A 15,146-nucleotide genomic window follows, 5' to 3' on the forward strand; every position below is an offset into this window, starting at 1 on the left:
ATAAGTATCCCCATAAAAATAATTTACTTTTTCACTTCATTTCACAATACTCCTCCCCCCCTAAGTGAATTTTCCCGCAAAACATACTTGTTCCTTTAATAGTAAAGGATCTTCTAAATACCAATTATCACGACTCTAACTTCTTCACTTTTTGATTTGTGTGTCCTCATGAAAGGAATTCAACTCCTTTACACTCCCGCCCCCCCCCCAAGATGGTTTCCCCCCCAAAACGCGTTTTTCTTTGTTTTTAAAGGAGATCCAAATACGAATTTTCACGTCTGTAACAACTTTAGTTTTTATTAGATGTATATATTCTCATACAATTAAAGTCAATTAATCTTTCAATTCTTTCACACCCCTCCCCCCACTTCATTGGATTTTCCGAGAATACGTGTTTCTTTACTTTTAAAGCAGATTGCAAATATCAAATTTCACGTCTGTAACATCTTCATTTTTAAGATATCAGTAGCCTAATTAAAAGAATTCAACACCATTTTCAGTCACTTTCCCCCCCCCCTCCACCCAAGTGGTATTTCCGAAAATTAAAAATACAGGTTTCTTTATGTTTAATGGAGATAAAAATGCCATTTTTCACTTCTGTAACATGTTAAGTTTTTTTTAGATATACTGTAAAAATTCTCATTTTAAATTTTCACCCCTTTTGGGTTCCCCTTAAGTGGAGTTTCCAAAAACAAATCACCTGTGTTTCTTTACATTTACAGGAGATTCCAAACACCCACTTTTTACGTCTGTAACATTTTACGTTTCCAAGATATTCTGTAGATAAAGTCTTTCAAAAAATTCACCCCAATTTGTCACTCCTGTTTAACCGCTATTAATTGGATTTTCCAAAAACTAAAAAATACGTGTTTCTTTATTTTTAAAGGAGATCCCATATACAAATTTTCAGTTCTGTAATATCTTTCGTTTCTGAGATATATGTATCCTCATTAAAGGCATTCAACCCATTTTTCACCCTTTTACACCCCTCGTATTATTTACAGGAAACAAAAAAATACGTGTTCCTTTATTTTTAGAGGAGATTCTAACCACCAAGTTTTACATCTGTTATTTTTAAAGTTTTAAGATGTAGACACACTCATTTTAAAAAAATTCACCCCCCCTTTCACCCCCCCAATATTTGGATTTTCCAAAAACGAAAAAATACATGTTTCTTTATTTTTAAAGGAGATTCCAAACACCAATTTTCAGGTCTGTGATATCTTCAGTTTCTGAGATATAAGTAGCCTCATTAAAGGCATTCAACCACTTTTTCACCCCATTTCACTCCTCCTATTGCGATTTTCCGAAAACAAAAAAATACGTGTTTCTTTATTTTTAATGAAGGTTCTAAATACCAATTTTTACATCTGCAAACTTTAAAAGTTTGGAGATATAGTTTCACTCATTTTAAAAATTCACCCCCTTATCACCCTCGCATTAATTGGATTTTCCAAAAACAAAAAATTACGTGTTTCTTTATTTTTAAAAGAGATCAAAAGTACCAATTTTCAGGTCTGTAATATCTTCAGTTTCTGATATATATGTACCGGTATCCTGATTAAAGGCATTCAACCCCCTTTTCACCCTTTTTCACTCCTTCTATTGGGATTTTCTGAAAACAAAAAAATACGTGTTTCCTTATTTTCAAAGAAGATTCTAAATACCAATTTTTACATCTGTAAACATTTATAGTTTTGAGATATAGATACACTCATTTTAAAATTTCACCCCCCTTTTCACCCCCTTAGGGACGGAATATCCAAAAATCCTCTCTTAGCGAGCACCTACATCTTAATATGAATATATCCCCAAAATGTCATTTCTTTATGTCCAGTAGTTTTGGCTCGGCGATGATGAATCAGTCAGTCAGTCAGGACAAGTTATTTTATATATATATAGATAGACACTATTTAAAACTTTCCTTTTTCATCCTCATATAAGAAAACCACACACATCAAAAGTTCTGTCCCTATTGAAAATGGGGGTGGGTGGGTGGGTGTAATTTGTAAGGCATTAGAAAGATGTCAGTATGATGTTACAGGCTGTCAGTATCTGGGCCAGACATCTTGAGAGTGGCAGGTGCAAATATTTTAACTGAGCTGCTTCAACATGGGTAATAGTAATTCAATTCATGTGGCTTTCATTAATGGTCAATGAATGTTTTCACTAGTTAGTATGAAGTTTGTTGCAGCTGTATCCAGTTGGAACTGATCACAACTAACACAATCAGAACTGATACATTACTGGAGTATAATTTTACGATAATCCATTCATGCATAGGGGATTAATCAAATTACAGTGATGTCAAAATTATTAAAAATACAGTATAAATATCTAGTCTCTTGAAATTTAAACAACGTGCTCCATTCATTTTTCCACTCCTGTCATCCAAGTATGATTTACAAACACTCTCCATTTCAGTGTCTCCAGGTATCCACCCCTCCCTATGAACAGTATCATAGCTGACAACTTTAGATGTTACATTTTCCTTCTCTTGGTTCAGCTATTTCTCCCTACGTCTTCCAGTATGTCTCCTCCCAGTAATCTCATTTTGCAGCTGTTGTTTCCTCCTTCGTAGTGTCTGACACATCCAAATAACTGTAAACTGCCCTAATTCTAATTTTTTTTCAGGATGGTCTGTTCCAACTGCATTTCACTCTATCTTACCTAGTGGTAGTGGTGATGGTGATGATGATTTTATGTTCCACTAACCACCGTGCCTTTATCCAGTAAAACTGCTAATACATGATTGGCTTATTTGGGCACCTTCATATACCACAGAACTTGATGGTTATCATCTGAGTCACTCAGCCCTGCAATATCTTACCAGTTTCTTGAACCATACTTCAAACATATAGTGCTCGGTCAGCATGTCGTGGGACCAAAATGTGCATGAAGCGAGCTAGACTAACAAAAAAGGAGGAGAAGAAGAAGAAGAAGCATAGGGGTTACATCAGAGTGTTATGGAGAGGGTGAGACAGAAAACTTAGCATTCGACAATGAAGTTACAAGCAGGACAGCTTGTTAAAGACTGAACTGACACCCCTCGGGGGGAGAGGACTGTGATGGACGAGTCCATTCCTCACAATGAAACTGTAAATAAGCCCATGCACAAGCACTATTACTTCCCGGCTGAGCTCTGTGATGTTTTACTTGATGGCAAAGCTGTGCCATATTAATTTTCTCTGCATCGTTTGTGATCATGAGCCCCAAAGTGGCTTTGGTCCTCCATTCATATCAAACATAGTCAAAACTCCTCCACTACACACTGTCTAAAGATTACACTTTCCTTCTCTTTTACTACCAACATATGTTGCCTAGTACTTAGCACATTCATAACCACAGTATACCAACATCATCACCACTTTGGAAAAGAGAAGAGAAAACTCTCCAACAATCAGGGGCGTAACAAATGTGATACGGGCCCGCCTGCCAAAATAAAAATTCGGGCCCCCTCAAATAAATGAAAAACCTATAAATAACTAATACAAATGTATTTACAGCAGGTGGTGGTGATTATTGTTTTAAGAGGAAGTACAATTAGGCAACTATCCTCTATATAAGACTAATCAGGGAGACAAAATGAAAGCGATCTGACACTTCAAAAAATGAAGGTATCGGTCAAAGAAAGATAAGGGCCATGAAAGGCATGAAAATGACTCCCGAGGCCTCGAGTGCTCTAATACCGTAGGGGTCGGAAAATAACACGAGTTGACCAAGGGAGGTCGGATAGGATAGATGAAAGTGAGGAGCCTGGCACCATGTAGAAATAATATAATATATTGTCAAATTATATAAACAGAGTCATTATTCATTATTGTAAGATTATTAAAAAATAAAGTTTAATAGGTTTTATTTTACTGCCTCCATGGTTTAAGGGCTAAACTGCTGATCTGCCATCTATACACCACTTAGTTTTTTGTACTTAAAATTGGTTTCATTGTTCAGTAACTACAGAACTATACACTGTAACCAATACCAAAATGTCAGTTATAATAATTTATTCAATTTCGACACAGAAAAATATACAAACAGAATTAAATAAAAAAAATTCAAATAAAATTTGAAAAATATTAGACAGATAGATAGATAAAAGCTTTTATTTTCTGTGGCAAAGTTAGGGCTCTTGGCCCTTCTTACACTTAACCACGCACATATTATTTGTTAACGATGACACTGATTAACTTAAAATTCTAAGAACTACAAATAACACTAATTTTTAAGACAAAAATATGAATATATACAATCAAAGAAGAAAGAAAGAAAAAGGAACTGCCTAGGTAATACAGATTTGGAAAAATACTCATTTCAATACACAACGAAAGAAATACTAACATAAAAATAATAGTAAGCTTAATAAAAATATTAAATGAAATTTAACTAAATGTATCCTTGCAATACTAGATCTAAGTTAAATAATGTAGTTACTACTAGCTATGTTTAGGCTACTTCTACTTCGTAAATACAGTACGGATATTTTTAATTTAATTTAAATTATCATATTAACCCAATATTTTATTGTACAATAAATATCATTTTCACACACAATCACTCGTTCCACTCATACAGGTACCTTGCTGGAAGCACTTAACGAGGAACTGCTAGTAAGAGGTTTTAAATATGCTTTTTGATGCAGCATCCTTGATGTCTTTGGGAAGAGCATTCCACCATCCCGAAGCGGTGATAGTAAATGATCGATGGTATGTGGTTGTTCGGTGGACAGGTATTTCTAGGAGGGACACTGAGCGAGTATCAAGGTGACGAAAATTGCTGGAGAGATAAGCAGGGATGTCTTCCGAAAGTACCTGGTACACAAGAGTATTTGAATGTAGTTTACGCCTGTCATCTAGTCGTAACCAAGATAATTGTTTATAGTAGGGAGAAACTCGAGCGTCATACCGTAAATCCATAGCATATCTAAGAAGCATTTTGAGTGCGTTGTAGTTTCAAGCTTAATTCATTTGTTATATCCGTAAGAATTATATCACAGTAGTCAAAAATGGGAAATAATAATGACTGAGCAAGTTGAATTTTTAGTGATCGAGGGAATACACTTATGAACCGTTTTAAGGGGTGCAAGCCGCAATAAGCCTTTTTACAGATATTCTTAACTTGCGCTGACCAGTTTAGAGTTTCCGTTATAATAACTCCAAGGTTAGAAACTGATTCACAATAAGGTATAACAGTATTATTTAAAGTTATGTGAGGAATGCAATTTTGTTTTAAAATGTGAAGGTTCTTTGATGTACCGATGATAATGGCTTGCATTTTATGGGGATTTAATTTAAGGTTGTTTTTAATTGCATAGCCATTAATTTGCAGAAGGTCAGCATTTACATTACATATTGCTTGTTGTATATTACTAGTTCTAGTGTAGTAATAAATTTGCAGATCATCAGCATAAAGATGGTACATGCAGTGCTTAATTGATCTGGTGATATCATTTAAATATAAAGCGAACAGAAGAGGGCGAAGGACTGACCCTTGTGGGACACCGATATTTTTTGTTTGCCACGTGACTTATTATTATTTGCAACCACACACTGCCGGCGATTTGTGAGGTAAGAATAGAAAAATTGCAGCACTTTCTGGCTAAAGTTTAAGGACTGTAATTTGGGAAGAAGCAACCTAGGATCGACAGTATCAAATGCGCTACTGAAATCTGAAAGAGTAAGTATTGTCACTTGTTTGTTGTCCATTGCATATCTAATGTCATCTGTCACTTTCAGCAGAGCTGTCACGGTACTATGTTTTTTCTTAAAGCCTGATTGGTAAGAGTCGAGTAAAGCATATTTATGTAAGTACGTAAGGATTTGCTCATGTACCAGGCGTTCCAGCACTTTGGACAGGGGTGGTAGGATGGAAACTGGTCGGTAATCTGAAGGAATACTGGGTCCATCCTTTTTCGGGATTGGGATGATGAGGGCATCCTTCCACGCCGTAGGGAAAATTCCTTGGGTTAAACAGTAATTAATAATGTGTGTTACAATCGGCAGGATGGCGCCAATGATATATTTGTAGAAAGACAGAGGTATGCCATCATGTCCAGCAGCATTTGATTTGAGAGAATACTAACTCGCTTTACATCATTTATGCCAACCTCTTTAAACACAAATGTATCTTGAATAGGTATAGAAGAAACATTATTATTATTATTTGCTGTTACAGTGGATTTACACGACGTGAAGTGTAAATTTAAGTCATCAAGGGATACATTCGGCGCCTGCTTTAATAACTTTCGACCTGTACCCATCGTTCATAATTGTTTCCATATTTCTGTCGAGTTCTTGCATTTCGATACTTGACATATGTATTTATATTTACTGTCTCTGATTAACTGTTTAACCCTGTTGCGGAGAACGTGGTAATTTTCAAAGTCATTAGCATTATCCGTTCGTTTAAACCTTCTGTATCATGAGTCATGCTTTGCCATTTCTGATTTAATCTCACTAGTCAACCACGGAGAAGGGGGTCGAGTTACCTGGATCTCTTTCTCGGGAGCAAATCAGTCATACAGTTCTAACACCAGATCAGATTATTTATTTTTAAGTCAATATCATCCACGTGTAAAATATCGTTCCACGGCAGATAATATGTTTCATGTCGTATTCTTTCCTTGTCCAGATTTTTTATATCCCTACGTGTTATATATTTAGTTTCATATTTTGGCATCTTTAATGAATAGCAGACATATATTAGATCATGGGTAGAATTACCTGGCACTGCAAGCTGTCCGTGATTTAAAACTTTCTGAGGATTGTTAGTTATGATCAAGTCAATCAAAGTATGAGTCGTCCGGTTTACTGTATGTAGATGATTAGTAGCATTTAGAGGTAGGATGTTTAGGTCTAAGCTAAAGAACATATTTTGTAAATGTAATGAGTCATTTGTCGCAGTCAGCAGATTTGTATTAAAATCTCCCAGTATAATTATATTTTCGTACAGTGGAATTAACTTGGCTAAACAAAGTTCAAGGTCCGATATATGTCTTACGTCTGGGGGTTTATAAACTACTCCAATCAGTACTTTTTGTTTGTTAGCCAAAACTTCCACAAACATAAACTCAGGTCGATTGGGAATTGTCTGGTGTGAAGTAGCCACTATTTTACTTTTGAGATCATTACGACAGTAAATAGCACACCCTCCCCCTATACATTTTCTTCGGTCTAGATGATGTAAAGTCATGTTATTTAATTCAACAAGGCACAAGTGATAAGCCTAAGCACCAAGAGAGCTTGTTCAAAATTGAATTGACTGATTGTTACTACACCAACTTCTTACTGACATTATACATTGTTGTCGAATAAATGTGTGACTATTTCCCGGCAGAGTGACATTAGGCTAGATATATATATATTTTTTTTCTTTGCGAGGAGTCCGTGAGGCCCCTTAAAGGCCCGGGCCCGCCTGCGATGCAAGCCCTAACATTACGCCCCTGCCGACAATCATTTGCTCTCTGACTGAGTCAATACTGATAAGTTCTATTTTGATACACAGGAATGAGACTGATCATCCTTCTCATCTTCAGATCATCTTTAAACATTTTCTCTGTACATTTATTTTTGAAATATTGACTCCAATCTTTCCTAGGTATCAAGTAATTATCTGCATTGTGTCCTTGATGTTGAATTTGAAATTTCGTTGCTCTGAAAACCATGATTTGCCTTTTGAGTAAATCATCTTCTATATTTGGAGTAACCTCACAATTTGCTTTTATTCCTCATCTAAAATCTCACTCTTCTGAGTGTCATACATTCTCCACTCACATCAGTTTGCTTTGGTATTATGATTACTAGGGAGCGGATTTTTATGAGCTAAAAATATGAAAAATATTTATTTTTTATGTGCTGAAAAACTTTAAAATATGTGATAAAAAATTGAAATTATTTTCCTTTAAATATCACATTACTACTCGCGCTCAAGAAGTAAATAAGTATAATGTTTTGTATTAGAATATGGTGCTACCAAACGTGCTCCCTAAGGCAAAATGATGTCTGTGTATGGAAACGTGCTGTATGGTATATTAATTTTTGATATTCCAGAGTAGATATTATGAATGGTTATTTTTTAAAGGTAATAATTTGTTTAAATATGGCAAAAGCAACCTATCATCTTTGAAAAAATAGTACCAGTTCGTACTCACCCATCACACGCTGGAATATTAGTTGCTAGAAGTAGTCTCAGAATTGCAGTGAACAACAAAGGTCATCTCCAAATTGTCCATCACAAATGCATGCCGATTATCTCTAAAGAACGCCGTATACTGCGGAAACGATCGCTCCACATCACAGGAAGTCAGACGAGCATAGTTAAAGAGAGGAATGTCACCAACAATAACGCCATCAATTTCGCCAACATGAGCACCCTCTAATACATTAGAAATTTGGCACATTGTTTGAAATCCTCTGTTTTTCCTGAACAAATTGTGATATTTGACCTTTAACAGTCCCTGTACCTGCGAAGCCGGGAGTGAATCTAATTTTTTTTCAACAGCACGCACTTCCTTCACTGTTTCGGACAACATGTTAGTGGATTTTTCAAGTATGTCTATAGTTTTACACAAGAAGCTTAGATTGGCAGATATAAACGCCAAATCATTTTTCAAAGAGCTGTCTTTTAGTATCTCTTGAAGAATCTCAATTGACGACGCATCGTTTTTATCTAGCACGTTTACAACGGATGCAAAACTTTCGAAATTGTCTGCGTAGTATACCACAGCTTAAGCCAGGTACCCCACCGCGTAACAATAGGCAGAGGAGGAAGCGCAAGATCCGGGTTTTTCTTTTTAAAGAGATCGATTCTTGAGGGTGCTTTTACGAAGACTTTTGCCATTAGACACTAATTTATCCACTTGAGGATACTGAGCCCGCACAGTTTCACATAACCTGTTTAGAGCATTAACAACGCAAGTTACATGTATCATTTTCGGAAAGCTCACAGAAAGGCCTTCGGCTGCTTTTTCATGTAAGCAATACATGGTCGTATTTTATACCTTTTGGCAAAAGTAAGTGCATGGTTTCATAGAATAACCTAGCTACAGTGACATGGTTTGCCGCAAGCATTTCTTTACACGCTAGCACATAAGAATGTTCGCAAGCAGTTTTGTCATTCTTCAACACACCAACTACAACATTTCCTACTTTTCTGCCACTTGAATCAGTGGTTTCGTCAATGCTCACCCACAGTTTTTCGCTATCACATACTGCCCGAATTCTCTGTAAAGTTTCTTCGTAACATTTTGGGAGACAGTTTTTCCTTAATGTGGATTCGTCTGGAGGCTCAGAATTAATGTGCTTTGTTAGGAAATTTCTCAGTTCTGGATTATTTATTTTACCAAGAGGAATGTCGGCGCAAACAAATGCTCTGCACACATCTAAATAATACTGGGAATATTTAGATGGGCCTGCATTTGAAATAAATAAATAAATAAATAGGAATTAAAATTTTTAGTTGATTAGCTACACTTCACGGAACCCAATTAACTTATAGCCCAGCCTTACTTTGAGTATTAGGGTTTGTTTTCCTCTTCACTATTGGAGGACTAACAGGGGTTGTATTAGCCAACTCCTCAATTGACATCATTTTACAAAAAAAAAAAAAAAAAATAAATAAATAAATAAATAAATAAATAAATAAATAAATAAATAAATAAATAAATGAATAAATAAATAAATAAATAAATAAATAAATAAATAAATAAATAAATAAATAAAATCGATCAATCACTACTTATCTGAATTTAGGGCAGTAGCCCAGGTGGCAGATTCCCTATGTGTTGTTTTCCTAGCCTTTTCTTAAATGATTATAAAAAAATTGGAAATTTATTAAACATCTCCCTGTCATAGGGCACGAGCTTATTTTCTTAATCACTAATTTTCTTCATTTTAATTGTTATCTCATGTCATGCACAGATAAAGTGAGTGAAGTGCTGACTTTTATTGCTATGCCGTGGAGCGGGGAGGGACGAGTCAATGGCTGGGTGTGCCTGCCGGCCAACCGATAAGAGAAACTCACTGTACAACCTAGGCACAGGCTAAAGTAGTCACGTTTGGCCTTATTTTAACATTTATGTCATTTTTAAACATTTTAAATTCAGACTTGGTAAAGAGAAAGAGGTATCAAAAGAAAGAATCAATGTTTGAACTCCTTCATGAATTAATATTGCCTTGCTTCAATTACTTCACTGGACTTGAGAATAAGGTACTGTACATTATTTTGCAAAACTTATTTCCATTAATCAAAGAGCTTGACTAAACAAGGCAGACCTACAAACTAACAATTGTGTAATGTTCATGTAATCATTTCTATGGCAGGTGTCCCTTGTCAGAGAAATGAACTATCATCATACAGTTACCTGATTGAAATTCTTAAAGAGAAATTCCTTATATACAGCATCTCGGGAATCTACCATTGACCATCCATTGGCTAGCAAAGGTTTCAAAGTTGTTTCTCGCTCTTCTGCACTTAGTTTTGCAGCCTGAAAATACAATGGATTCAGTCATTCTACCAAAATTAACATCTGGATTTATCTCTGACAGACATATAAATTACAATTCTTATAAGCATAACTACTAACCAAATACATACCACTACTGGATTTCTAACATATTCTGATAGCCACACTCAAAGACACAATAAAAATGCCACAACGAAAAGTTATTAACTTTTTGGATGAAATCGTCTTTAATTCGGCTACCACATTAAACACTCTAAAAACCAATCTTGAACTGCTCATTTGATCCCCCCTATTGCAAATCAATCAGAAATTAATCATGAACACTTCAATATGCCAGAGTGTAATATACACATTCCAGACCATACCACCATATAAAATTCCAAGTTTATTAGTGATACTGATACGGTGGTCAGAGGTATCCTTAAGGAATTGTTACAGCTACCTGAAGATATGCTAAATGACATGGTATATGCAGATAAGAAAATCAAGTGCTTTGGTCTATTTTGATCCAATGGGAGGTGCAGTTATAACATACCAACTCTTGTAAGATTTTACTGTTTTTAAATAACCCTTTTCTAAATTCAGCAAGGCAGTTTTCTGAAGAGGCAGGGAGAAAGGTGAAAGGCAGTGTTGACACACAGCCTACTTGTATAGAAGAATACCAAGGGGTCTCCTTATGGCTTAATGTCACCATCATTATCAACTCACTCCATATGAACACTGCGGACAGATTGGAATTGAATCCAGGCTTGTGGCAAGCAATTTAGTGATTAGAAATTGCATACCACCACCATTGAAGTCTATGTGGTCTGACACCGTGGTTAGCCGGTTTGAGTCCCGTTGGTCGAAAAAATTTCATCATCAGAATATTGGCTGTCGGGGTAGGAGAGGTGGTGACAGACTGACGCCCACCGAGCTCGATAGCTGCAGTTGCTTAAGTGCGGCCAGTATCCAGTATTCGGGAGATAGTGGGTTCGAACCCTACTGTCGGCAGCCCTGAAGATACTTTTCTGTGGTTTTCCATTTTCACACCAAGCAAAGGCTGGGGCTGTACCTTAATTAAGGCCACACAGTACAAACACTCAGCCCCTGAGCCAGGGTAAATAACCATTTAAGCTTAAAATCTCCGAACCGCCCGGGAATCGAACATGGGGCCGTCTGAGGCGACGGTAAATGAAATGGCGTATGGCTTTTAGTGCCGGGAGAGTCCAAAGATATGTTTGACTCATCAAGTGCAGGTCTTTTGATTTGACTCCCGTAGGCGACCTGCATGTCATGATGAGGATGAAATTATGAAGATGACGACATATACACCCAGACCCCATGCCAGTGAAATTAACCAACGATGATTAAAATTTCCGACCCTACCGGGAATCGAACCCGGGAACCCTGTGACCAAAGACCAGCACGCTAACCATTTAGCCACGGAGCCGGACTGAACCGAAGGTGACTACGCTGGCCAGACCATTCAGTCAAGGAGCCGGACGATGTTACAACTCATTTTCTACAACTCTACATAGTACATTAATAATGGAAAAAACACAGGGACAGAACGTACCAGCAAGTCAAATGAAACGCTTTTAGATCTGAAATGTTCAAAATACGTGCATCAATCCGACGTTACATCGAATCCCGGATGCGCCGATGTATCCCTGGAGTAGTCTATTCGAAGCGTTAGACCTTTCTCCCACGACTGAAATGAAGAAAAGATGACATCTTGTTTTCCCTTTATAACAACAATCACCATACCGGTATCATCAAATTCAGCTCTTTCCTGGTACTTACAGGGAGAGATATTTCAATAATAATAATAATAATAATAATAATAATAATAATAATAATAATAATAATAGGTCGACGTCAGTGGCGGAGTCGATTAACCTTTGGCTTTCCAAACAATGCAGGTCTGATCGCAGCAGAGGTTGGTGAACATTAAAGGGGTTTACATGCGACAATACCGTGTTGTTAGATTCCGACATGTTAACAAACTTCCACCGTGCGGTTAGGGGCGCACAGCTGTGAACTTGTATTCAGGAGATAGTGGGTTCGAACCCCACTGTCGGCAGCCCTGAACAATGAAATGATGATGAAGACGACACATACACCCAGTCCCCATGCCAGCGAAATTAACCAATGATGGGTAAAATTCCCGACCCTGCCGGGAATCGAACCCGCGACCCCTGTGACCAAAGGCCAGCACGCTAACCATTTAGCCATGGAGCCGGATAGCCCTGAACAGAAGCAGCGATTGGGAATTAGAAAAATGTGTGCGTGTCGGGGGCAACAAATGTACAGACAACACAAAATACCCGATATGTGTGTGTAAATCAAAACTGAAGAAAGAAAGCTACTGCTACTAGTAAAATGTTTTCATTCCTCCCCAGAAGGGGGAGGCGGGCCTCGTAAACGGTAACGCCGCCTCTCAGGCCGGGAAAATTTGTTACGGTGAAGGAGATGCACGGAGAAGGTGAGGGGGTTGGCAGCCGTAACCTATACTAAGAACCGTCCCAGCGTTCGCCTTAGTGCAGGAGAATAGAAAACCACGGAAAACCATTCCCGGGACAGCCGACGGCTGGGGCCAGTCGTGAGATCCAGCTCTGTCCCGTCTCCCGAATGCAGAGGCGTACAGCCACGGTAGAGCCGGTCGGAGTGCAGAGCCGTTGAACCACGGACCAGCCATGGCCACTTTGTGGGCCGAGATCCACTCTGCATCCACCGACCAAGAAAGCTACAACATGGTAAGTTTTATGATCTCTGAGCGAATTTCGACAAAAAGATAAAGGTTGACAGTTTATCAACGTAAGTGTGGTAATAATAGTGGTTTTATATATATATATATAGAGAGATTTTGATTCAATACTAACTTATATATATTCATTTTATCCCTGATCCGGTCAAAGACTGGAAAACAGGTTGTAGGTTTCCACTAACTTATATAATAAAAAATTCACCAAAGGAACAATATTACACATGTAGGACCTATTACAATTAAACAGAAATACGGCGTGATTATACAATTAAAAATAGTTTAGTATTTGACTAAAACGACTGCCGGACTGACGAATGCTCGCAGCAAGCGGGTGAATCCTACCTCAGTGTCCAAGACCTTGGCAAAAAATATATATATTGTACCAGGAAAGCCTAGGTCCTGGCACAGATCAATTGGAAAAACTTTATTTCAACATACGATTTCCGTCCGACATGCGAACAGCGGAGCGAAGGAACATTCCAGTACGTACCAGACTCCACGACCCAAAGAGAATGCCACGACCGACCAGGCGAGGCCAAGTGACGTCACCTACCGCTTGAAACTTGCCTCCCCTAGAGATATTTCTCGAAAGAAATTTTTCTATCGTGAACTTTTTTACGCCTCAACCGATTTGAACAGGACCAACGCTAAATTGTAGCAGACATCGTAAAAGTAAAATCCTGTAAATTTCGAAGCAATCTGTCCAGTAGTTTCTGAGTTATAACAATATAAAGTTTAAGAAGATCGAGCACTCTCGGTCACATGACTCAGAACACCGCCCCTCCTGGCGCAGATATATATGCCACTAGGTCAAGTCTAACAAGCAGTTCAGTTCAGTTCAGCAGTACAGTCTAGCAGTGCAGTGCAGAGCAATGCAGTATGTGTGTGTGAGTGAGACAGAGGGGAGATTGACCCTCGTACAGTATGTCAGTGCAGTCTCGAAGACAGTACTTTCCGTCGCGTTTCGCGGAGACGAAATTATGGGATAATCAATCGCCGTCGTACTTGTAAAAGACGTCGCACCGTACCTAGTTTATCGTGCCGCGACTACGATATAATTCACAGACATTTCGAACTATAACACATGTGAAATCATTGAAGTACGAAGTCAAATATTTAATATTTACAAACTAGAACATGACGTGTGGACTTAATTAATTTCACATATTAAACTACCACAATAAACAGAAACTGTCGTGTACAATAACTCTAACTACTCTAAGACTCATTTTTTTCTAATACTGTACATCCTTGAACTGTGTCTCTTTATTTACGTGTCATATTAGGACATGACTTACTACAGTGACAAACTTGGTGGATATTAAGAACTTTTTCTAAAGTAATATAATTTTTTCACCACCAGAAAATCAGTGTTATCTGCTAGGATAACGATTCAAAGACTGTGGTTAGAGACGGTAATGATAAATATTACACGTAACTTTTTCAAGTGTTTGAACTGTGTATTTATGGACGTTCTCAGTGACGATTTAAAATAGTGTTTTATGCAGCAAGGACTGTAATCATTCATTTAACGTCATAAAATTAACACACGAACTAAACTGTTTTCAACAGTGAATGATAGCATCTGTAAATACTACTTGCACCAAATGAACGTTCCGTGTGCTAAAATCACCTCCACGAGCAGCGGAAATCTTGGTGAAATTTTACAAGATCCAGCTACCTTCAACATCATCTCATCTATGGTACCCATCGAGGGACGTCAACGTGGTTTCTTCATGGAACATAAAGTTCGAGTCTTCGTCCGCACCCCGCGGAATGTTCAATTATAAGTCTGTGTTCATTTCATGAAATAATACTTAGAAAGACTTTAGGTGAAGAACTGACACTTCGTGTTTTCACAAAAATTTATAGGATCTATGATATTTATTTATTTTCACGAACTGAATTCAAGAAGATTTACGGTAACATTTTTGATTT

The 15,146-nt window shown here is 37.5% G+C and overlaps 1 protein-coding gene across 1 annotated transcript in view; it reads right to left on the minus strand.

The window, feature by feature from the left end:
• Positions 1-15,146, minus strand: part of Pcd (pterin-4a-carbinolamine dehydratase) — a 76,235-nt gene that overhangs the window by 4,742 nt on the left and 56,347 nt on the right. The window contains exon 4 of the mRNA XM_067156199.2: positions 10,358-10,480. Within this exon, the coding sequence (XP_067012300.1) occupies positions 10,358-10,480 (123 nt within the window). The remainder of the gene's footprint in view (positions 1-10,357; positions 10,481-15,146) is intronic.

Source organism: Anabrus simplex, chromosome 1, assembly GCF_040414725.1.
Source record: "Anabrus simplex isolate iqAnaSimp1 chromosome 1, ASM4041472v1, whole genome shotgun sequence".
Lineage (NCBI taxonomy): Eukaryota > Metazoa > Arthropoda > Insecta > Orthoptera > Tettigoniidae > Anabrus > Anabrus simplex.